This window comes from Giraffa tippelskirchi, chromosome X (genome assembly GCF_054371585.1).
Source record: "Giraffa tippelskirchi isolate mGirTip1 chromosome X, T2T-mGirTip1v1.2.pri, whole genome shotgun sequence".
NCBI lineage: Eukaryota > Metazoa > Chordata > Mammalia > Artiodactyla > Giraffidae > Giraffa > Giraffa tippelskirchi.
The window spans coordinates 83,005,182-83,031,259 of NC_137289.1; the positions used below are offsets into that span (position 1 = coordinate 83,005,182).

At 37.6% G+C, this 26,078-nt stretch overlaps 1 protein-coding gene and 1 pseudogene across 16 annotated transcripts in view; one reads left to right on the forward strand and one right to left on the reverse strand.

The window, feature by feature from the left end:
• ATRX (ATRX chromatin remodeler) overlaps positions 1-26,078 on the forward strand; it is a 280,028-nt gene that overhangs the window by 209,487 nt on the left and 44,463 nt on the right. For all 16 annotated transcript variants that reach the window (XM_081563568.1, XM_081563581.1, XM_081563575.1 and 13 more), the window contains 3 exons: positions 12,037-12,190; positions 15,279-15,385; positions 22,211-22,319. In XM_081563568.1, the coding sequence (XP_081419694.1) occupies positions 12,037-12,190; positions 15,279-15,385; positions 22,211-22,319 (370 nt within the window). The remainder of the gene's footprint in view (positions 1-12,036; positions 12,191-15,278; positions 15,386-22,210; positions 22,320-26,078) is intronic.
• On the reverse strand, positions 384-2,188 carry LOC145535240 (zinc finger MYM-type protein 5 pseudogene; annotated as a pseudogene).

Genomic DNA, 26,078 nt, shown 5'->3' on the forward strand with positions numbered 1-26,078 from the left:
TTTACTAGCAAAAAGCTGCAGTTTCAGATTCCATTCTATTTCTAAATAATACTTGCTCACATATGTATCTTGTTCAACTGGTACTGATAAATTCAAGCCTTTTTCTCCCTCTTTCAAGATAATCAGAACAACATATTAATCACACCGGTAAAAAGTCAGTCCTGAAATGCCCATTTTAAAAGATGTGAATTGAAAGACTGAAAAGATCAACAATTGCCTTCACTGGGATGGGCATTAATCATGAGAACCTGGAGCAGAAACCGTCTTTATGAGTTAACTTGCTATGATACGTATTACTAAAGAGCGGAGGAAGCACTCTGTCTGGGAGCCTCAGCGCAAAAGACAGGGTACAGCTCTGAATAAGTATTTGACCTCTTGTCACGTCAGATCAGGTCTAAAGGGTACAACAGCTTCACACCATCCTTCCCCTGGCTCTCCTGTAATCTGTGTTCTGAAGCTTCAACAATTTTACTTGTTTTCAAATCAGATTTTAATTTTAAATATTTAACGCTATTGTTGATGTGCATTTCACTCTCCTCGTGTTTGCCAGGAATATGTGATAAATGCTGCCAATCTCTGCAGCCATTCTCATTCTTCAGTTGATTGTTTCCCTCCCCAAAGAGTTTGCAATACAGACAAAACACAGAATCTTTCAAGGTCGAATACAATAACGAGAATCTAGTGGTTTTCTCACCATTTGCAAGAATTCTTGTATAGTAAGTTTCTGAAAACTTCCTCCCTGTACTGTCTTTTAGGAAGTTAAAATTTCTTACTTGAGGTGGATCATTTTCAACTAGAGTGTCCCTTTGTTTAATACTCAAAATTTGGGGCCATGTACCTGGATCTGCAGAAAGCACAGCTGGAATAACAGAGTCTTCTGATGGTTTCTCACCCAGTTGCTCTTGAAGTTTATCAGCTATGTCTGACATGGAAGGAGGTAAATTCACATCCTGTTGGACCACTGATGTGTCTGGGATACATTCTGCTGAAACCTGTAGTTCTGAAGTCTTTTCCTTTTTTCTAGTATTTCTTCTATTTTTCCTGGAAGTATATTCAATGATCCATATAATTCTCTTTCATTTTCTTCTGAATAGCATTCCTTTTTTTGTTTTCTGATGCTAATACTTTTTTTAAGTTTGTTTCCATCATCTGTTTATACTCATTAACACAACCTAGGCAGCAAAATCGCCTTTGCTGACCTTCAGTGACCAGGACATTGTTCCCAGCTCCTTTGCCAGGCAGGTACTCGCCACACTGCTCACAGCAGTTCATCACTAGACCACTGGCCAGCCTGTACTTGTTAAAGCACTGGTTACTGCACAGCTTGTGTGTCACATTGTTAATGCTGACTTCATGCCAAATCTGTTAGTTTATTACAGATTGTACAGCTTGATTTGTTCAGAACTCTTTTTCGAAGATTCTGACTGTATTCATAGGGAGACACACGAGATGTACTACAACATTTTGGGAAGGGTTCACTTGACTCCCCTTGAGGAACAATGGTAGCTTTTTTAGTAGGTGCATCTCAGGACTATGATGAGTTGTAAATCCTCCATTCTGAAATTCACCTCCTGCCACATTCATTCTACTAGGATTAAAAGGTCCTACTGCAGTCTTGGTCTTACTTCTTGAAAGACTGGAAGTGGAGAAATCCAAATCTTTGGTTCTGTTTTTAGTTCCAGGAAATCCCCATTCAATAAAACTGGAAGGAACTGTCTTTTCCCTTCCATTTGTTTCCATGTCCTCTTCATCATCAATAACAATTGTCTCACTTATATTTCCCTTCTGAGAAGCCAAATATCTTGACGAAGGAAGAATTACAGAAAAATGTCCTTGCAGCTTTTTATTTCTTGATGCAGGAAATACAAAATGTCTTTGATCAGCTATTACTGGAGCAGAACTTGAAGGAGGTTGTATAGATTCAATAAACACAACATCATCATCATCCCCATCATCACCTTCCACCGATGAGTTTCTAGATCTATTAACCAAAGGACTAGCTGGGTCACCAAATGAGTCTCCTACATCCATGAGACTGGCTACCATGGCTTTACTCCCTAATAAGATAGGAGTCTGTTCAGTCAAGTCTAATCTTCCTGCTGAACATTCATCCATGCCAAAGAACTGTGGACGCTTTCCTCCTTAATTATCACCTCCTTAAATATCACTGAAGTATCACCAGACTGTCCTGAAGGTGATTCCTGGCCCTGGGACATCAGCAGAGCCGCCTGCAGCCGGAGGCCCCGAAGCGGCAGCGGCCTCAGTGGCTGCGCCGCGGGGCGCACGTCACGGGTCGATGGGAGGCTTCGGAGGCCGCCCTCACCCATCTCCGCCTCCCGGCGCCTCCGCCCCCACCTCTGGAGGCTGCGCCGCCCCCGGCCACCCCTACTGTGGGCGGCCCTGGGCTGGAGACACGGCGGGGACAAGCCTCACCCGGTTCTCTACCATTCTATTAGTACTGCTATTTATACACATAATATTTTAATGATATCCCAACTTTATTTCTAAGATTACAGTGTAGCTTTTTAAGGAATATCCTTACTGTTCTCCATAGTGGCTATACTAATTTACATTGCCACTGGCAGTGTAGGGGGGTTCTTTTTCACACCCTCTCTAGCATTGATGGTTTTTAGACTTTTTGATGATTCCCATTCTGACCAGTGTGAGGTGATGGAGGTTCCATAAAAAACTAAAAACACTACGATATGATCTTACAATCCCAGCCCTGTTTTATCAGGAGAAAAAAACATAATTTGCAAAGATATGTGCACCTCAATGTTCATTGTGGCACAATTTACAATAGCCAAGACATGAAAGCAACCTAAATGTTGATAAATGGATAAAGATGTGGTGTGTGTGTGTGTGTGTGTGTGTGTGTGTGTGTATCTTGTTGTTTAGTTGTTTAGTCGCTTAGTCTTGTCTGACTCTTTTGCAACCCCATGGACCATAGCCCACGAGGCTCCTCTGTCCCTGGGATTTCCCATGCAAGGTAGAATACCCGAGTGGGTTGCCGTTTCCTTCTCCAGGGGATCTTCCTGACCTAGGTATCAAATCTGCATCTTCTGGATTGGCAAGCAGATTATTTACCACTGAGCTACCAGGGAATCCCATATATGTATATGTAATGGAATATTACTCAGTCATAAAAATTTATGAAATAATGCCATTTGCAGCAACATGAATGGACCTAGAGATTATCATACAGAGTGAAGTAAGTCAGAAAGACAAATACTATCTGATATAATTTATATCTGGAAACTAAGAAAAGAAAAATAATACAAATAAACATATGCAAAACAGAAATAGACCTTCAGACATATAAAACAAACTTGTGGTTACCAAAACAGAAAGGGGGATAAATTAGGAGTTGGAGATTAACATATACGTACTGCTGCTGCTGCTGCTGCTGCTAAGTCGCTTCAGTCGTGTCCGACTCCATGCTACCCCATAGACGGCAGCCCACCAGGCTCCGCCGTCCCTGGGATTCTCCAGGCAAGAGTACTGGAGTGGGTTGCCATTTCCTTCTCCAATGCATGAAGGTGAAAAGTGAAAGTGAAGTCGCTGAGTTGTGTCCGACTCTTAGCGACCCCATGGACTGCAGCCTACCAGGCTCCTCCATCCATGAGATTTTCCATATATATAAAATAGATATTTAACAGGGACCCATTGTATGGCATAGGGAACTGTACTCAATATTTTATAATAAACTATAAGGGAAAAGAATCTGAAAAAGAATATATATATACCTGAATCACTTTGCTGTACACCTGATACTAACATAGCATTGTAAATCAACTATGCTTCAACTAAAGAAAAAAAGCTAAGAAGACTAAGGGATTGAGTGGTACCCTGAAAAGAGGATGGAGTCAGGAAAGAGATTCAGTTTTAGGAGGTGGTAAGAAGTATCTCTGATTCTTTAGTTCTGATAGTCTTTTACTTTGGGATACATTTTGAAGATGATGATGATGACTGATTGATAGGTGAATTTATAGCCTAATTCTTTCAGTCATTCTCTAGATTCAAAAATATTGGGTGTATATCTAATACTCTGATACCAGGAATCAAAAGATAAGCAAAGGGGTCTGATCTTCAGGGATGCCCGGTCTGGTGGAGAATGTTCTTCACTAGACTGGCAAATATGTTGCATTTCCAATAGAACCACTGAGTTTAGTAAGCATAGAAACACCTGTGTTACCAAAACAGGATGGAAAGAGTATTCTTTAAGTTGCATTTAACAATAATCTACATTTCCAATGACTTCTCCCAATATTCATGTGTAGTAGAATTCTGGTATAAAATGAAGTTCTAAAGAAAAAAAACAACTATAGTGTATCTTGCTGCAGATATGGTGTTTAAATATATATTTATATTGCTTTAAGAAATTATAGGTAAAAGTTTTGCTTTCTATTTGTTTGTATTTCCTTTGTACCATACCTTGTAAGCATTTTTTAATATCCAGGGTGGATATTTAGGAATGGCTTTGATTTATTTATTCACTGTTAATTGTCATGTATGCCTATACAATACAAAATTATAACAGAAGGAATGATTATTCTGTGTCGATGAAATAAGAATATTCAGCATGTAATATCTATTTGTAGGTTTTAATTATATATTCAGAATAATTATTAACTGGAGTATCCCATGTTTGGGAGCCATTTTTAATTTTTTAGAGATTAAATATTGTCATTATATCCAATAGAATTAAAATTAGTATGAATCTGTTGTCTTTACACAGAAATTTTCACCTATGCTAAGTTTTGAGACTTATTTTCTGCCACGTTTGAACCAGCTTTTTAATTTAATTGTTGACACTTTTACCATACATAAATTGCTTTTATTAAATTGGGTAACCATTGCTGAAGTTGTTTGTACATCTGTCGAAATTTAAAATTCCCAAAGGCACTGATTATTTGCCAGTTGACTGATTGTAGAAAGGAATTTTAGTCAACATATGCTTGATAAGCTATGTGTCAGGAGTCGTCCAAACCACCCCCAGGTTTTTTAACTCATAGGACTCAGCATTGTCATATTCAGGACAATGGTTTATTACAGCAGAAGGGCATAAAGCAAAATCAGGAAAGGGAAAAGGCATATATGGATCAAAGTCCAGAGGAAAACAGGCATAATCTTCCAAGAGTCCTCTTCTAGTGGAGTCACACTGGATGTACTAATTTCTGCAGCAACATTTTATGGCAGTATGTGTGAAGTGTTGTCTAACAGAGGAGATCATTAAAAGGTTAAGTACCCAAGGATTTTTACTGGAGACTGGTGACAACAGCACTGTCTGCTTGGCTTTTAGCAAATACCAGACTCCTGGAACAAAAACAGGAATTTTCTTTCTAGGAGCCTAGGGCCAATGATCCCCTCTTTTTCAGGGAAAATTTTACGTTAGTACAGGGGACTATTTACCATTCAAGTTCCCAGATGATAGACAAGGGTCACTCTCTTAAGAAGACTGTTCTAAGATGAAAGTTTTGTTGACTCTTGAAGGACAGTAAAATATGCATGGAAGTTTGTCAAGAAAATAGGGAGGAATATAGTATAAGATACTCAAGTTAAGGCATAGAATCACATAAATATGTGACACATTACCTAGTAGTTTATTGTGGTTTAAATATAAATGCATAATGAGGTCTGTAAAAATAATGGAAATGCCAAAGAATGTTCAAACTGCTTCACAGTTGCACTCATTTCACATGCTTGCAAGGTAATGTTCAAAATCCTCCAAGCTAGGCTTCAACAGTATGTGAACTGAGAACTTCCAGATATACAAGCTGGATTTTGAAAAGGCAGAGGAACAGAGATCAAATTGCCAACATCCCTTGGATCATAGAAGTAAGAGAATTCCAGAAAAGCATCTACTTCTGCTTCATTGACTACTCTAAAGCCTTTGACTGTGTGGGTCACAACAAACTGGAAAATTCTTAAAGAGATGGGAATACCAGACCACCTTACCTGCCTCCTGAGAAACCTATAGGAAGGTCAAGAAGCAACAGTTATAACCAGACATGGAACGACAGACTGGTTCCAAATTGGGAAAGGAGTACACCAAGGCTGTATATTGTCACCTTATATGCAGAGTACATCATGCGAAATGCCGGGCTAGATGAAGCACAAGCTGGCATCAAGATTGCTGGGGAAGATATCAATAACCTCAAATATGCAGATGACAGCACTCTTATGGCAGAAAGAGAAGAACTAAAGAGCCTTTTGATGAAGGTGAAAGAGAAGAGTGAAAAGGCTGGCTTAAAACCCAACATTCAGAAAACTAAGATCATGGCATCCAGTCTCATCACTGCATGGCAAATAGATGGGGAAGCAATGGAAACAGTGACAGATTTTATTCTCTTGGGTTCCAAGATCACTGCGAATGGTGACTGCAGCCATGAAATTAAAAGACACTTACTTCTTGGAAGAAAAGCTATGACAAACTTAGCTTATTAAAAGGCAAAGACATTACTTTGCCAACAAAGGTCTGTATAGTCAAAGCTATGGTTTTTCCATTAGTCATGTATAGATGTGAGAGTTGGACCATAAAGAAGACTGACCACCAAAGAACTGATGCTTTTGGAGCATGGTGTTGGAGAATACTCTTGAGAGTCCCTTGTACTCTAAGGAGATCCAACCAGTCAGTCCAAAGGGAAATCAATCCTGAGTATTCATTGGGAGGCCTATTGTGGAAGCTGAAGCTCCAATAGTTTGGCCACCTGATGCGAAGAAACAACTCATGAGAAAAACCCTGATGCTGGGAAAGACTGAAAGCAGGAGGAGAAGGGAACGACAGAGGATGAGATGGTTGGATGGCATCACCGACTCGATGGACATGAGTTTGAGCAAGCTTCGGGAGATGGTAAAGGACAGGGAAACCTGGCGTGCTGCAGGGCACTGGGTTGCAAAGAGTTGGAGATAACAACTGAGTAACAATAACAATGAAAGTAATGGGAATTACTAGGACCCAGACAAAAAGAAGAAACTGAATTTAAACAGTAAGGTCAAGAAGATATGCTATGGAAGCTCTGGGGATGGGCTATTCTTGAGAGTAACTTTGGTTTTTACCTATCCAGCGTAAGATTTAAGCCTTCGATGAGGTGGAGAGTTCTTAGAACTCAGATTAGAGCTGAATCTATTTAAAGGGTATGTACTCCATAGAAGAATAGGATACAAAAAAAATTTGCCCATCAATTCAGGGAGCTGGCAAAAAATCTTATCTGTGTCACCCTGGGCTATGAGTTTCAAAAGTAGTTCCCTTGGATTCATAATCATGGGCTTTCCCTCACATAGTTTATGGTTTCAATTTATATTATCTACATAGTCTAAAAATCTCAAGCTGAAATACTAACCTCAAAAGTAATTATGGGTTGGTGATCCTCTTGGAAGACCTGACAGATGCAGATGCAGAATCACTGTGGAATTGTATGGCATTAACCCAGGCTTAACATCGCCCATTCTGGTCCATTTTAGTTCACTGATTCCTAAAATGTTGATGTTCAGTCTTGCCATCTCCTGTTTGACCACTTCCAATTTACCTTGATTCATGGACCTAACATTCCAGGTTTCTATGCAATATTGTTCTTTGTAGCATTGGACTTTACTTCCGTCACCAGTCACATCCACAACTGGGCGTTGTTTTCACTTTGGCTCTGTCTCTTCATTCTTTCTGGAGTTACTTCTCTACTCTTCTCCAGTAGCTTATTGGGCACTTACTGACCTGGGGAGTTCATCTTTCAGTGTCCTATCTTTTTGCCTTTTCATACTATTCATGGGGTTCTCAAGGAAAGAATACTGAAGTGGTTTGCCCTTTCCTTCTCCAGTGGACCACGTTTTGTCAGAACTCTCCATAATGACCTGTTCATCTTGGGTGGCCCTACATGGCATGGCTCATAGCTTCATTGAGTTAGGCAAGGCTGTGGTCCGTGTGATTAGTTTGTTTAGTTTTCTGTGATTTGATTTTCATTCTGTCTGTCCTCTGACAGATAAGAGACTTATGGAAGCTTCCTAATGGGAGAGACTGACTGGGGGAAACTGCATCTTGTTCTGATGGGCGGGGCTATGTTCAGTAAATCTTATATCCAATTTGCTGTTGATGGGCATAGGTGTGTTCCCTCCCTGTTGTTTGGCCTGAGGCCAAACTGTTGACCCCTGCCTCCACTCCCAGGCAAGTCTGGCTCAGTTTCCCTCTGGCCTGTAAATTCAAATTCCCTAGGGGTTCTTGGTCCCTTTTCGAGATCTCCAGGTTGGGAAATCTCTTGTGGGTCCTAGAACTTTTTTAATAGTGGGAGAATTTCTTTGGTATAATTGTTCTGCAGTTTGTGTGTCCTTTGCTCAGTAGCTGTATGGTGGGGCTAGTGGCGACCTACTCGAAGAGGGCTTATGCCATATGGTGCATGACCCAGGTCTGCTGCAGCCAGAGCCCCTGTCCCCACGGCAGGCCACTGTTGACCCGTGCCTCCACAGGAGACACTCAAACACTCAAAGGCAGGTCTTACTCAGTCTCTGAGGGGCCTCTGGGTCCTGGTGCACTCAAGGTCTTGTTTGAGCCCTTCAAGCATCTCTAGAGGATGTGGAGTCTGATTCTAAATGTGATTTAGCCCCTCCTACCACCTTGTTGGGGCTTCTCCTTTCCTCTTGGACGTGGGGTATCTTTTTTTGCTGGGGTCCTGTAAATGGTTGTTCAGCACTGAATTGCAATTTTGGAGTTCTTGCAGGAAAAGATGAGTGCCCATCCTTGTACTCTGCCATCTTGTTGTCAGAAAACTGGAAAAGGTCAGTTTTCATTCCAATCCCAAAGAAAGGCAATGAGAAAGTAATGTTCATACTACTGCACAATTGCCCTCATCTCACATGCTAGCAAAGTAATGCTCAAAATTCTCCAAGTGAAGCTTCAACAGTACGTGAATTGAGAACTTGCAGTTGTTCAAGCTAGATTAGAAGAGGCCAAGAAACTGGAGATTAAATTGGCAACATCCATTGGATCATAGAAAAAGCAAAAGAGTTCCAGAAAAACATCTGCTTTATTGACTACGCCAAAGCCTTTGACTCTGTGGATAACAACAAACTGTGGAAAATTTCTTAAAGAGATGGGAATACTGACCTTACCTGCCTCCTGTGAAATCTGTATGCAGGTCAAGAAGCAGCAGTTAGAATCTGACGTGGAACAACGGACTGGTTCCAAACTGGGAAAGGAGTACGTCAAGGGTGTATATTGTCACCTTGCTTATTTAACTTATATGCAGAATACATCATGCAAAATGCTGGGCTGGATGAATCACAAGCTGGAATCAAAGACAGCTGTCAGAAATATTGATAACCTCAGATATGCAGATGACACCACCCTTATGGCAGAAAGCAAAGAAGAACTACAGAGCCTCTTGAAAGAAGAGAGTAGAAAAAGGTGGCTTAAAACTCAACATTCAAAAAATGAAGATCATGCCATCTGGCCCCATCACTTCATGGCAAATAGACAGGGAAACAATGGAAACAGTGACAGACTATTTTCTTGGGCTCCAAAATCACTGCAGATGGTGACTGCAGCTGTGAAATTAAAAGATGCTTTCCTCCTTGTAAGGAAAGCTATGGCAAATGTAGACAGCATGTTAAAAAGCAGAGACATTAATTTGCCAAAATAAGTCCATCTATTCAAAGCCATGGTCCTTCCTCTAGTCATGTATGGATGTGAGAGTTGGACCATAAAGAAAGCTGAGCGCTGAAGAATTGATACTTTTGAACTGTGGTGTTGGAGAAGCCTCTTGAGTGTCCCTTGGACTGCAAGGAGATCAAACCAGTCAATCCTAAAGGAAATCAGTCCTGAATATTCATTGGAAGGACTAATACTGAACCTGAAGCTCCAATACTTTGGCCACCTGATGTGAAGAACTGAAACATCGGAAAAGACCCCGATGCTGGGAAAGATTGAAAGCGGGAGAAGGGGATGACAGAGGATGAGATGTTTGGATGGCATCACCGACTCGATGGACTTAAGTTTGAACAAGCTCCAGGATTTGATGATGGACAAGGAAGTCTGGCATGCTGCAGTCCATGGGGTCTCAAAGAGTTGGACATGACTAAGCGAGTGAACTGACTGAACTGAACCCAGGCTACCAAGGATTCTCACATATTCCAGCTACATTGAAAGTGACATGACAGTAAAAAGTTATAGAATGCCTGAAGTAACAATCAACATTAGGAAAAGTTAGCAATAAAAATTATTAGTTAACCCAACAAAGTTAACACAGAAATCAAACATCATGATCAGAATGTCAAGAACCAGAAATAGTAAACAATTTATAAAGTAGGAATGTTTAATGTGATATTTTATAAATCATAAGCATAACTTTATACCAGAAAATTTTAAACTTATATGAGATATATACATTCTTGAAAAATAGAATACTGACTGGTTCATTGCAGTTATTTCACAGTATCCAAAAATGAAAAATATCCTAAATGTCTGTGACCAGGAGAACTAAGAAATTATAGTATAATCATGTAGTAGAATACTGTATATGGCAGAATGATTGAATCAGTCTCACTTTCAATGGAAAATGAAAACTATATTCAGTGAAAAAATATATTCAGTATAAAAGTATGTATCTGTTCAGTTCAGTCGCTCAGTCGTGTCCGAGTCTTTGCGACCCCATGGACTGCAGCACGCCAGGCCTTCTTGCCCATCACCAACTCCCAGAGTTTACTCAAACTCATATCCGTCAAGTAGGTGGTGCCATCCAACCAGCTCATCCTCTGTCATCCCCTTCTCCTCCTGCCTTCAATCTTTCGCAGCATCAGGGTCTTTTCCAATGAGTCAGTTCTTTGCATCAGGTGGCCAAAGTACAAATATAATATATATATATATATATATATATATATATATATAATTATACGTATGTACCATTTACATGTAGTTTAAAAACATGAAGTATAATATATAGTTTGGTGACATACATTAGTGAAAATTTAAAAACATACACATAAAAAGTAAATATAAAATTTAGGGTTTTATTTACCTCTCAGAAAGAAGGGTGGGAAATAAGAGAATGGCATTGGGTAAGGTCATCTATTGTGCTTCAACTGCATCAGAAGCAGATTTAACAAGTTTTAAAATTTGACAAAGATGCAATGTGTGAACACTGTTCTTTATATTCTATATACTTTTCTGAATATGTAGAATACTTTATAACAAACTATGTAAACATTTAAAGTACTTTGCATTAAACAGCATCTGAGAAGGCACAGAAATATGTTAAACCTATACATTCTGTATTTGAAATTTAACTTTATCTTTCATAGGTTATTTTGTTACTTTCTTCTCATACCTTTTATAGTCAAAGTTTATGGGGAAAATAAGAGCAAAATAATGTTTTCTTCTTTTTTTAAAGAGCGAAATGTTTTAACATGAGATGGTGATGCTGGGAACAATCCTTGTTTGAGTTTTCCAGAATTCTAGCACAATGAAAGATTTCCTGCCCCAAAAATCTTTTCTCTCTTGATCTCCGAGTCAGTCTCTCTTCCCTTCTCTCCCTCTCTCTTTGGGTCTCTAGGTCTTTTTTTCCTGGTCCCTGTCTGTTAGGGTGTGCTTTGGGGTTATACTGTCTCAGGGCTTGGAGGACTTAATTTCTTTGGGTCTTTGTCTTTCTGAACCCCTCCCCCCACCCAAATTCTGTTTCTCATACTTTCACTTTCTCAGGTTCTGTCTCTTGCTTACTATTTGGAGGCCCTCCCCCATGTCTGTGTGCATATGTGTGTGTTTTTATGTGCCTTTGTGTATGTCTGATTCTCTATCTCTTTATTTCCTTTTCCGGGAGTCCTCTCTACCTCACCTCCCCCATCTCCTGTCTTTCTCTTGGAGTATAGAGCTCTTCCTTTCCTATGGTTGTCTTTTTTCCTCTCTCTCCCTACCAGTCTCTTTCTTTCTCAGTCTCTCCCTGAGTTGGTTGGTCTATATCTGTTTCTCTTAATCTCTTTCTTAATCCCACTCTGGAATCTTTCAGTTTCTTCCCTTATTTGCATACTTATTTATGTTTCATTTATTTTGTTTAGGTAAAGCTACTTCCTCTTCTAATCCAAGCAGCCCAGCTCCAGACTGGTACAAAGATTTTGTTACAGATGCTGATGCTGAGGTTTTAGAGCATTCTGGAAAAATGGTACTTCTCTTTGAAATTCTTCGAATGGCAGAGGAAATTGGGGATAAAGTGTAAGTCTTTCCTATTTCCTATTTTTATTATATTAAACAAATTTTTAATAACCTTTTTATTGTTTGAACTACTTAAATCTGTTTTGTTTTCTTCCTTTTTAAAGATGTAATTTCTTGGTTAGTGTAGTGACAACTATCTTCCTTCTAAGCCACTATTTCTGAGTGCATATTCTGGATGTTCCTTCAGTGCCATTTTCCCCTTCTGGCTGTAGAATCTTGAACTTATTTCCTTGAGCCAAGTCTCTACTTGGTATTTATATTTCATCATTTTCAGAATCATTTTTTAATCCATGCAGTGTGGTTTCTACACTGTTACTTTACTGAAATTGCCCCCCCTAAAGTCACTTTGTTGTTGTTGTTGTTTAGTTGCTAAGTTGTGTCTGACTCTTTTGCAACCCTATAGACGATAACCACCAGGCTTCTCTGTCCATGGGATTTCCCAGGCAAGAATACTGGAGTGCATTGCCATTTCCTTCTCCAGTGGATCGTCCCAACCCAGGGATCCAAACTGCATCTCCTTCATTGGCAGGTGGATTCCTTACTGCTGAGCCACCAGGGAAGCCCCCTAACATCACCTGTTGACCTTCTAATTTCCAAATCTAGTGGATACCTCTCATGCTTTATTTCACCCCTTTTTGACTACTCTCTATAATTTCTCCTTTGTTTTTGTTCCTGTTTGTTTTCCTTCTAGCATTTGTGCCCCTATTACCTTCGCTGGATTCCATCCCCCAATCTTATCCTTCATTTTATTATTTAAAAATGTGCTTTTAAAGTTTTGAACCATGCTTATCGTTTAGGTTGTTGTAAGGTCCTAAGTGCTGGTCATAAAATATTTTAAAGATATAATGCTTGTAATATAACAATTTTTTTGTTAAAAACTTTAAGCACTTTAACATAAGGCTAAAATAAAACAAATTTTCTATCTTAAAAAAATCTAATTTACTTTCTTTAACTTTCCTAGACAGAGGTAGATTTCTGTTATATTTTCATACCACCTTTTAATATACTTCCACTCTAAACACATTCTAATGTATTTATCTTTTTGCTGGATAGTGAATTATTTGAGTTAATAGTTAATAAAAATATTGGTTTTTATTAACTACTGTACATGACACCAAGTAAGTACTCACTGCAAAGTTATTTTTGTTTTATATTGCCACTTACACAGAAACAAGTTGTTCAGATAAGGTAGGATGTTGGCATGGAATGGAGTGGTAGTAGTGGAGATAAAGAGTATGTTTTGGGGGTAGAGAAACAATACTTGGTAGATTAAATGCAGGGCAGTAAGATAGAGAGAGTAGTCAAAGATGACTCTCAGGCTTTCTCCCTAAGTGCCTGTGAATTATGTTGTTATTTACTAAAATGGAGATGACTAAGGGAGAACTAAGTTTATTAGAGGTAGTAAAGAGTTCTGCTGTGGTTTTGTTAAGTTTCCAAGACATATTATATGTCCATGAGAGATGTCAAGTAGAAAGTAGATATTTGCGCTCCAAGTTCCTGAAAGGTCAGAAGAGACTGATGCTTTAGACATGCTCATGCTTTTTTTTCTATTAACTTTTATAGTTTAAAGTTAATTTTTATTGGATACCATACAAGAATTTTATGAGTGTATAGGAGATTTTTTTTTTTTTGCAGAATGTATTATGTGACAATGTATTCATTTTTTCCCTTGTTGTGAGACTTGTTTTTTCTAATACTTCCTAAGTGACATGCAGAAAAATTTTAATTTACCTGATTTAAATCTTAAATAGCTTGGTTTAAAATGTATAGGAGATTTTTAGTAGTCTTTTAATTTCCTAACAAGGAATATCTTCTACCATGTTCATCATAGATGTTTTTCTAGCTTCTGGGTAGAATATTTTCCATTTCAGAAGGCTCCCTAGAGTTGAATACTTCAAAGTGTTAGAAAATGTATGCTTATCTTTAGTTTGTACTGTATTCCTATAGCTATTTTCCCCTGGTCTAAAATAGAATATATCTATTACTTTTTAAAAATACTGTTATAATGATCATTTTTACTTATGTCAAGTGATAAATGTCACCAACATTAAGACATAAAACTGTGCATTTCTGAAATTGTGATAACCACTATTCTTTGTCCAGTGTTTCATTATGGAAATTTTCAAACATAAAAAGCACAAAGAATAAATAGAGTGAATACCTACATACCTGTCACCTAGAATCTATACTATATTTTATCATACTTTATTATATACCTATCTATCCATCCCTCTATCCATCTTATTTTCCTGATACTTTTCAAAGTAGGTTGCAAACATCAGTACTACTATTTCAATTGTCTCCTCTTCAGATAATGATGAGTTTATCTCTTGTCACTGTAAGCTTTTTCTTCTCAGTTGATTGTTCTATTCTTTGTATGGCTTAATTTCAGTCCTGACAATGGTCTTGAATATGCTTCAGTTTTTTAGCACTCATCTCAAAATATGGTCACAGTAAACAAAACACTTCAGCTGAGTTTTTATTAACACGTAATTATAGTGAGTCTGGTTATCATTTATTCTGGATCTTGTTATTCTATTCCTTCAATCTGATAGAGTGGTTTTCCAACATCAAAATAACATTATTGGTTCATACTGACTTATGGTCAGCTAAGACGCTTTTTTTTATTTTAAAGAAAAACTTGTCAAATTAAATTCTTCTGTTCCCTATTTGTGCAGCTGAGGCTTAGACAGAAATTTGTTTTTTAGCATATGAATGTCCACTTTTGCCAAGACTATTGTTAAAAAGACTTCTTTCCATTGAGTTGCTTTTGCCTCTTTGTCAAAAACCAGTTAACTGTAGTGTGGCTTTATATCTGGATTATATTCTGTTCCATTGATTTGTGTTGGTTTCTTTGTCAGTACTATACTATTTTGATTATACTAGCTCTGTGCTGAAATCATGTAGAGTTATGCCTCCAACTTTTTTCCTTTTGAAATTGTTTTGGCTACTCTATGTGCTTGGCATATCCATATAAACTTTAGAATCAGCTTGTTAATTTCTACCAAAAAAGTCCTACTGAGGTTTTGATTAGAAATGTGTTGAGTTTGTTACTCTTTTAATCTATGAACACTGATTTGTTTTTCAGCCTTGTTTTCAGCCAATCTCTCATATCTCTGGACTTGATTGAAGATTTTCTTGAATTGGCTAGTAGGGAGAAGACAGAAGATAAAGATAAGCCTCTTATTTATAAAGGTGAGTTACATTTGTATATCATAATTTTTAAAATGTTCATTCAGACATATAAACATTTTATCAATAGAAGAATAAAATTACCTGGACTCACAACCCTAATATATATATTTTTTTCTGCACTTTCTTTTTGTCCTTATCCCTATAAATATGGTCTTTGTTGCTGCTGTTGTAGTAATTTTTTTAAACAGTGTTGTTGAGATATACTTCACATAACATGCAATTTACCTACTTAAGGTGTACAGTTCAATGGTTTTTAGTATATTTTCAGAGTTGTGCAGCGATCACCATAGATAATTTTTGAACATATTAATCACCAAAGAAACACTGTACCCTTTAGCTATCACTCTGCTAACCTCCTTTCTACCTCTTTACACCTAAGCAATCACTAATCTACTTTCTCTTTATATAGGTTGAGATTGACTTATTGTGGACCTTTCATATAAATAGAGTCATATAATATGTGGTCTTTTGTGACTGACTTCTTTCACATAGCATGTTTTTAAGGTTCATCCAAGTTGTAGCAAGTGTCAGTGCTTTATTCCTTTTTTGACCTAATAATAGTCTGTTTTATGGTTAATACCCACATTTTGATTATCCATTCATTAATTCATAGATATTTGAGTTGTTTTCTCTTTTTGGCTATTGTGAATAGTGCAGCTATGAATGTTTGTATACAAGTTTTTATTTCTTTAAAAATCTGTTTTTACTTGTTTGGGATATATTGCATAGTTATGAATGGAACTGTTGTGTCATATGCAATTCTAAGTTTAATGTATTGAAGATCAACCAAACTGTTTTCTATACTGGCTGCACTCAAGAAACATTGTACAAGGGTTCTCATTTCTCCACATCTTTATCAACATTTGTTTTCTGTGGTTGAATTATAGCCATCCTAGTGGCTGTGAAATGTTAACTCATTGTGATTTTGATTTGTATTTCTCTAGTGACTAATAATTTTGGCAATTGTTTCATGGCCATTTGTATATCTTCTTTGGAAAAATGGTTATTCGGGTCCTTTGCTCATTTGAAAGACCTTTTTTTTTTTAAATTTAAAAAATATTCTGCTTACGAGGCCGTTTACAGATATATGCTTTGTAAGTATTTTCTCTCATTCGTTGGGTTGTCTTTTCACTTTCTAGGTAGTATTTCATTTTGATGAAGTCCGATTTTTAGTTTTTTCTTTTGTTACTTATGCTTTTAGTGTCATATCTAAGAAGCCATTGCCAAATCCAAGTTCATGAATATTTACTCCTATGCTTCCTTCAAAGAATTATATAGTTTTAGCTCTTATAGTTAGGTCTTTGGTGCATTTTGATGCATTAATTTTTATATATGCTCTGAGGTTAAAGATCCAACTTCAGTCTTTTGCTGTGGCTATCCAGTTGTCAAACACTATTTACTGAGAAGACTGTTCATTCTCCATTCATTGTTTCTGGGCACCCTTGTTGAAAATTAGTTGACCAAAGAGACAGATTTATTTTTTGACTCCCCAAGTTTTGTTCCATTGATCTATATGTCAGTCCTCATGCCAATAGCACACTGTTGTGATTACATTTGCTTTGGAAGTAAGTTTTGAAAGTGTGATTCCCCCTACACTGTTTCTCTTCAACATTTTTTTTTTTTTTGGCTATTCTGGATCCCTTGCAATTTCATATGAATTTTAGAATTAGCTTGTAAAGTTTGCAAAGAAGTCAGCTTGAATTCTGATAGAAATTGCTTTGAACTTGTAAGTTCATTTTAGGAAGTATTGCCTTCATAACAATATTAAGTCTTCTATGAACACGGGATGTTTTAACATTTACTTAAGTCTTGAATTTCTTTCACCAATGTTTTATAGTTCTCAGTGTATGCATTTTACATTTCTTATGTTAAATTTATTTTATTCTTTTTGATAACATTATGAGTGGAATTGTGTTCTTACTTTCAATTTTGAATTTTCATTGCAAATGTATGAATTAAGTTTTGCATATTAAATCATTTATTAGTTCTAGTCATGTTTTGTGGATTTTAAAGGATTTTCCTTATACAAGATCATGTTATCTGCAAATAATGATTTACTTCTTCCTTCCAATATGGATTACTTTTATTTCTTTTTCTTGACTATTTCCCTCATTAGAACTTCTAGTACAGTGTTGAATTAATGTGACATAACCAGACATCCTTTTCTTGTTCCTAATCTTAAAGGGAAAGCATCTGATCTTTCACCATTCTGTATAATGTTATTTCTATTTTTTAGTAGATAGCATTTATGATGTTGAGGAAATTCTCTTCTATTTCCAGTTTTTTGAGTGTGTTTTTCTTATCATAAATGTGTATTGAATATTGTCAGGTGATTTCTTTGTGTCTATTGAGATGATCATGTGGGCTTTTTTTAAATTAATTTGTTAATTTTAAATTTTTCTCCAGGAATAGTTTATTCTTATATACCTTAAGATGTGGAGCTTCCCACTTGGCTCAGTGGCAAAAGAATCCACTTGCAAATGCAGGAGATGTGGGTTGGGGAGATCCCCTGGAAGAGGAAGTGGCAATCCACTCCAGTATTCTTACCTGGAAAATCCCAAGGACAGAGGAGCCAGGTGGACTCCAGTCCATGGGGTTGCAAAGAGTAGGAAACCACTGAATGACTGAGCATGCATACACCTTAAGATATATCCTAAGACTTTGAAACTTTTAATGTTGTTTAAAAATTAAACAACTTTTTATTAAAAAAAAATTAAACAACTAAGGATTTCCCTGGTGGCACAGTGGATAAGAATTTGCCTGCCAATGTAGGGAACATGGATTTGATCCCTGGTCCTGGAAGATTCCACATGTGGTGGAGCAACTAAGCCCATGCACCACAACTACTGAGCCTGCACTCTGGAGCCCACCAGCTGTGACTACTGAGCCTGTGTGCCACAATTACTAAAGCCCATGTGCCCTAGAGCCTGTGCTCCACAACAAGAGAAGCCACCACAATGAGAAGCCTGCATGCTGCAGTGAAGCGTAGCCGTAACTATAGAAAGCCCACACAAAAGCAACAAAGACCCAGCACAGCCAAAAATAAAGAAACACATACTATTTGTGGGAATCATTAATATAGCTAGATCATTTATTCCAGAAATCCTTAATATTTGAATCTTGTAGGATATTACAGTCTTTAGAACATAAACAAAATTTGACTTGATGAGACATACTTTGTTCTTTTGTTTGTTTTAGTCTAAATTCTCAAAGGAATGGATGTGTTTATTTTTTTAATGGAAATACAGTTGATTTATAACACTGTATTAATTTCAGGTTGGGTCTCTGGTTTGGCAGGATCCCCTGGAGAAGGAAATGGCAGCCCACTCCAGTATTCTTGCCTGGAGAATTCCATGGACAGAGGAGCCTGGTAGGCTACAGCCCATGGGTTCACAAAGAGTCAGACACAACTGAGCGACTAACACTTTTATACAGCATAGTGATTCAGTAGTTTTGCAGATTATACTCCACTACAAGTTTTATAAAATAATGACTGTTATTCCCTGTGCTATACAATATACCCTTGTTTTTTTTTAATCTATTTTATACATAGTTGGTATCTTTTAATCCCTTACCACTCTCCTCTGCCTCTCCCCCTTGGTAACCACTGGTTTGTTTTCTGTATCTCTGAGTCAGTTTCTGTTTTGTTATATACCTTTGTATGGGTAATTTTTTATATTTTACATGTAAGTGATACAGCATCTGTCTTCTCTCTATCTGAATTATTTCACTAAGTAGAATATTTCCTAGGTTCATCCATATTGCTGAAAATGGAAGAATCTTATTCTTTTTTTTATGGCTGAGTAATATTCATGTGTCTGTGTTTGTGTGTATGTGTGTATGTATGCCACAAATTCTTTAATCATTTGTCTGTTGATGGACTTTTGAGTTGCTCCCATATCTTGACTACTCCTGTGTACATTGGGGTGCGTGCATGTGTTTGAATTAGTGTTTTCAGACTTTTTGGATATATACCCAGGAGTGGAATTGCTGGATATTATGGTAGTTCTATTTTTTAGTTTTTTTGAGAAACTTCCATACTGTTTTCCATAGTGGCTGAACCAATTTACATTCCCACCAACAGGGTAAAAGGGTTTCCTTTTCTCCACATCTTCACCATCATTTGTTATTTGTAGATTCTTTGATGATAGCCATTCTGGAAGGTAGGAAAGGATATTATGGTTTCATTTGCATTTCTTTAATAATTAGTCAATTATGAAATTAAAAGATGCTTGCTTCTTGGAAGAAAAGCTATGACAAACCTAGACAGCATATTAAAAAGCAGAGACATTACTTTGCCTACAAAGGTCCGTCTAGTCAAAGCTATGGTTTTCCTAGTGGTCATGTATGGATGTGAGAGTTGGATCATAAAGAAAGCTGAGTGCTGAAGAACTGATGCTTTTGAACTGTGGTGTTGGAGAAGACTCTTGAGAGTCCTTTGGACTACAAGGAGATCAAACTAGTCAATTCTAAAGGAAATCAGTCCTGAATATTCATTGGAAGGACTAATGATGAAGCTGAAGCTCCAATACTTTGCCCACCTGATGTGAAGAACTGACTCATTGGAAAAGACCCTGATGCTGGGAAAGATTGAAGGCAGGAGGAGAAGGGGACGACAGAGGATGAGATGGTTGGATAGCATCACTGACTTGATGGACATGAGTTTGAGCAAGCTCCAGGAGTTAGTGATGGACAGGGGAGCCTGGTGTGCTGCAGTCCACGGGGCCCCAAAACATCAGACATTACTGAGCAACTGAACTGAATAATTAGTGATGTCAAACATCTTTTAATGTCCCTGTCAACTCATACAATTGCACTCATCTCCCATGATAGTAAGATCATGCTTAAAATCTTGCATGCTAGGCATGAACCAAGAACTTCCAGGCGTCCAAGCTAGGTTTAGAAAAGGCAGAGGAAGCAGACATCAAATTGCCAACATTCGCTGGATCATAGAGAAAGCAAGAGAATTCCAGAAAAACATCTACCTCTCTTTTATCAACTACACTAAAGCCTTTGACTGTGTGGGTCATTACAAACAGTGGAAAATTCTTAAAGAGATGGGAATACCAGACCATCTTACTTCTCTCCTGAGAAACCTGTATGCAGGTCAAGAAGCAACAGTTAGAACCCTGTATGCAACAACATACAGGATTGAGAAAGGAGTGTGACAGGGCTGTCTGTTTGTCACCCTGTTTATTTAACCTATACGCTGAGCACATCATGAAGAATGCCGCGCTGGATGAAGCACAAGCTGGAATCAAGATAGGCAGGAGAAACATCAGCAACCTCAGATATACAGATGATACCACTCTAATAGTAGAAAGCAAAGAGGAACTAAAGAACCTCTTGATGAGGGTAAAGGAGGAGAGTCAAAAACCTGACTTAAAACTAAATATTAAAAAAAACCAAGATGATGGAATCCAGACCCATTATTTTGTGGCAAATAGAAGGGAAAAAGGTGGAAGCAATGACGGATTTCCTCTTCTTGGGCTCTAAAATTACTGTGGATGGTGGCTGCAGCCATGAAATCAGAAGATGATTGCTTCTTGGCAGGAAAGCTGTGACAAACCTAGACAGTGTGTTGAAAAGCAGAGACATTACTCTGCCGACAAAGGTCCATATAGTCAAGGCTATGGTCTTCCCAGAGGTCACGTACGGTTGTGAAAAATGGACTGTGAAGAAGGCAGAGGGCCAAAGAACTGATGCCTTGAAACTGTGGTGCTGGAAAAGACTCTTGAGAGTCCATTGGACAGCAAGGAGATCAAACCAGTCAATCTTAAATGAAATCAACTCTGAATACTCATTGGAATGACTGATGCTGATGCTGAAGCTGAAGCTCTAGTATTTTGGTCATCTGATGCAAATAGCTGACTCATTGGAAAAGTCCCTGATGCTGGGAAAGATTTAGAGCAGAAGGAGAAGAGGGCATCAGAGGATGAGATGGCTGGATGGCATCACCATTTCAAAGGACGTGACCTTGGGCAAACTTCCAGAGATGTTGAGGGACAGGGAGGCCTGGCATGCTGCAGTCCCTGGGGTCACAATGAGTTGGATGTGACTGGGTGACTGAACAACAACAATGCCCATCTGTATGTCCTCTTTGGAAAAAATATCTGTTCAGGTCTTCCCGTTTTTTGATAGTACTGTTTGTTGATATTTAGTTGTATGAACTGTTTGTATATTTTGGATATTAACTCCTTGTTGGTCATATCGTTTGTAAATATTTTCTCCCTTTCTATGGATTTTCTTTTCATTTTGTTAGTGGTTTCCTTTGCAGCACAAGAGCTTTTAAGTTTAATTGGTCCCATTTATTTATTTTTGCTTTTATTTATTTCACCTTAGTAGATCATAGAACGTTTTTTGGCACATAAATAAGTATTCAGTAATTATTTGTTCAGTGAATGAATAAATGCATTCTATGTCTTTGGTTTTTATCTGTTTAGTATTAACTTGTTAATAACAAAAGGGGAAACCTGGTCATTTTTAGACTGAATTAAAAAGAAGTTTCATGCAGCTTAATTATATTCTTTTGAAAGTTTTATAGGATTCTAATCAAGGGTGAAATTATATGTAGGTGAAATAGTTTTGAGAGTACCTTTGCTATTCAGTATGTGTTAGAAGGAAATCTGTGGTGAATTGTACTAGTAATACAATGAGTTATCTCTTGAATAAAAATTTGTCTTGCTCTGCAAATAGAGTATATATAAACAGCTCTTAAATTGCAAGCAAAAAAGAAAAATCTTTTACTACTAGGATTATATATATATATATATATATATATATATATATATATATATCTTTTTTCTTTTCTTGTTGAATTTTCAGGTGAAGGGAAGTGGCTCAGAAACATTGACTATTACCGTTTAGATGGCTCTACAACTGCTCAGTCAAGGAAAAAGTGGGCTGAAGAATTTAATGATGAAACTAATGTGAGGTAAGAAGCATTTTCTGAATGTATAATTTTTAAAAAATCTTTCTAAATCTGCAGATAATAAAATTTACTCTTTTATTGTCTACTACTATAAATTTTGACAAATACAAGATAAAGTCCAGCTATAAAATGGTTTCATCATCCTTTAGGAAATTCACTCATGGGATCATGCAGTTTGTAGCTTGTTGAATCTTACTTTTTTCACATAGCAAAATGCATTTGAGATTCATCCTTATTACTGCATGTCAATAGTTAGTTCCTTTTTATTGTTGAGTTGTATTTCATTATAGAATTCTGTTGTGTGGGTATAAGGTTTGTTACCATAACTTTCATTGTTTGAATGTATTCATTGTATAGATGAGTGGTTTGTTTAACCACTTCTGTTTGAGAGACCTTGGAGTTGCTTCCAGGTTTTCAAATTAAAATTGAAGCTGTTTTAAAGATTCATGTGTAAGTTTTGTGTGACCGTAGATATTTGTCCAAGTGAAGTGAAAATCTAGGAGTGCAGTTGCTGGGCTACATGGTAAATTTATGTTTGACTTTGTAGGAAACTGCCAAATAGTTTTCCGAAGTAATTGTATAGTTTTGCATTCCCACTAGCAGTGTATGAGAGTTCTAGTTGTTCTCCGTCCTTGGTATTATATTTAAAAAAAAAATTTACCCATTCTAATAGGTGTGTAATGGAACCTCACATGGTTTTAATTTGCATTTCCCTAATGATAGTTGATGAGAAGCATCTTTTCATGTGCTTATCATCTTTCGAGACACAAAGGAACTTGAATAATATACTTCAAACCACTGTAGGTAGAGGTTGTGTTATATATGTGTTACTGATGTTGCTTTTAACTATTAGCAATTAATATACTTGAAATGAATTTGTAAGAGAAAAATGTATGTGTATATGTACATATAAATGTTTGCACACACACATGTGTGCGTGTGAAAGCATTGCTTTTAAGAAAGTAATGAAGAGATGGGGTTAGCTTTTTCTTAATTTTTTGTTTTGTATTGGAGTATAGCCAATTAATGGGGCTTCCCTAGTGGCTCATGTGGTAAAGAGCCTGCCTGCAATGCGGGAGACCCAGGTTCAATCCCTGCTTTGGGAAGATCTCCTGGAGAAGGGAATGGCAACCCACTCCAGTATTCTTGCCTTGAGAATTCCATGAACAGAGAAGCCTGGTGAGCTACATTTCATGAGATCTCAAAGAGTTGGACACGACTGAACGACTAACACACTCACGCACAGCCGATTAACAGTGTTTCAAGTGGACAACAAAGGGCCTGATGAGATTAGTTTAATGAAAAGATGGCTAAGATATGCCTTAATAAATGTTCTAAAGTTTGAGAGGTAGTATATTGTGTGTAAAACATGTTTTAATTTTAGCAGAGTCCTAAACTACGTGTGTGCATGCTAAGTTGCTTCAGTTGTGTCTGACTCTTTGTGACCCTATGGACTGTAGCTTGCCAGGCTCCTCTGTCCAGGGATTCTCCATACAAGAATAGTGGAGTGGGTTGCCATGCCCTCCTCTAGGGTATCTTTCCAACCCAGGGATTGAACCTGCTGCTCCTGCGTTGCAGGCAGATTCATTTCAGGTAGCACACTGAGCTACCAGGGAAGCCCGTCCTGACCTACACTCGTCCTGAATTATAACTAGGGAAATTCCAGTTAGACCATAGAAAAGAGTAAGTATATTTTTATTAGGTATTTAAAATCTATAGAGTCTGGAAAGCTTACAAAGGGATTGAGTACAGTAAAGTTATTTTTTAATGGTTATATAGCTATATAAAAATACATACATTTTTGTATTCTGTTTGCCATGTTTTAAAAAGTTATTATTTGTGCGTGAGTGTAAAGAAAGAATTCTGAGTAATCCTACTCTTGTCAAATTTAATCTGAACCTTTGACTTGTTCAGTTTTCCAAATTTGTAAATGTCATAATAGCATATGATTTGTCCTGTGAGAGTCATGTTTGATAACTAGTAAGGAAACAGTGTTGAAATATGGTTGGTGAGCAGTCACTTTGGCTTATTCACTAGCAAATTAACCCCCGTAAACATCTGTCAGAAAGTGTCTCTGATTCAGATTCTTCATGTATGTGCGTGTGTGTACACACACACACACACACAACACACACACAAACACCCCATGGATTTGAGGGGTTACTCTTGAGTAGCTAAATCTGTCTGGATTAAATTCACAAATGTGAAAGATTATGTCTTTTTCTACCTATCCATCTTCTATTTTCTCATGACTTGTTAATTTTCAGAAAATAAATATAATTTTGTTTATTGTTAAGCCTTTAGACACTTTAAGATAAGCTTTAAAATAGTAACATAATGTCTTGTATGGCCAGGAAGCACTTTTAACAGTCTCAGCGTCTTTGGTTAGCTTGATCCTGTTTTTTTTAACTTATTTATTTTATTTATATGTTTATTTATTTATACTATTTAGAGTCAGAGGTACTTACAAAGATAGAGAGGTACTGTGACCTAATTTCTCCTAATGGTTACATCTTGTAGTTGTTGTTCAATCGCTAAGTCATGTCCAACTCTTTGCTACCCCATGGACCACAGCATGCCAGGCTTCCCTATCCTTCACTGTCTCCCAGAGTTTGCTCAGATTCATGTCCTCTGAGTCGGTGATGCCATCCAACCATCTCATCCTCTGTCGCCCCCTTCTCCTTTTGCCTTCAGTCTTTCCCAGCATCAGGGTCTTTTCCAATGAGTTGGCTGTTCTCTACTGTTGAGCCCATCTGTTGAGGTTTTTTTGTTGTTGTTGTTACTGTATTTTTCAGTTCTAAGATTTCCACTTTGTTCTTCTGTTTGAGTTGTGATATAATTCTTAATTCTCCACCTGACTTGTTCTGATACTAATCTAGTAGCAGGGGAGTGGGTTTTTCTTAGAACCACTTGGTGGGAATGGATTTCTTAGTTCCCTATATGGTCTTCACTGACATTGCTGGATTGGTGAGAGGACTTTGTTAATTCAAACTTACCTAACACTATTTTGGCTATGCCTTATTGCAATTAGGTGAGGATGGAAGCCTGGGCTTCCCACTCAGCCTTTAGTGACAAGGGTGAAGGTACACCACATTTTGTCTGTACTGTTTGACTGGAGTCAAATGATTGTTGTTGTAAAGTTTTCTCTCTTGCTGGTCTGCCCCTTTTTTGGTTCTTTTGCTAGAGAGCAGGCTTTTTGTGGAGATTCTTATAGCACCCACTGGTGTTTCCAGATCGCTCAGTTCTTTAGCACTCAGTCTGGGATATACAAGGCAAAAAGAAAGCCTATGGAAGTCACTGCTATGTTATGTGTTAGGTCTCAAGCCCCTGTGCCTCCTTCTCACTTTTAAGAAACTTCTTATGTTTGTTTTATATATAGTATCCAGACGTTTTAGCTGTATTAATGGTGGGAAATAGGACTTCCCAGGTGATACAGTGTAAAAAATCTGCCTGCCAATGCAGGAGACGCAAGAGACACAGGTTTGATCCCTCGGTTGGGAAGATCTCCTGGAGTAGGAAATGGCAACCCACTCTAGTATTCTTGCCTGGAGAATCCCATGAACAGAGGAGCCTGGCAGGCTCCATTCCATAGGGATTGCAGAGTTAGACATGACTGAGTGACTGTGTGTGCATGCACATGCGCATGTGCGCACACACACACACACACACGGTGAGGAATAGGGAACAGCACGTCTGTTTTATCTTTCCAGAATTAGAAGTCCAAAGATTACACTTTTTCAAGAACTTTATCTGTCTTTTAGT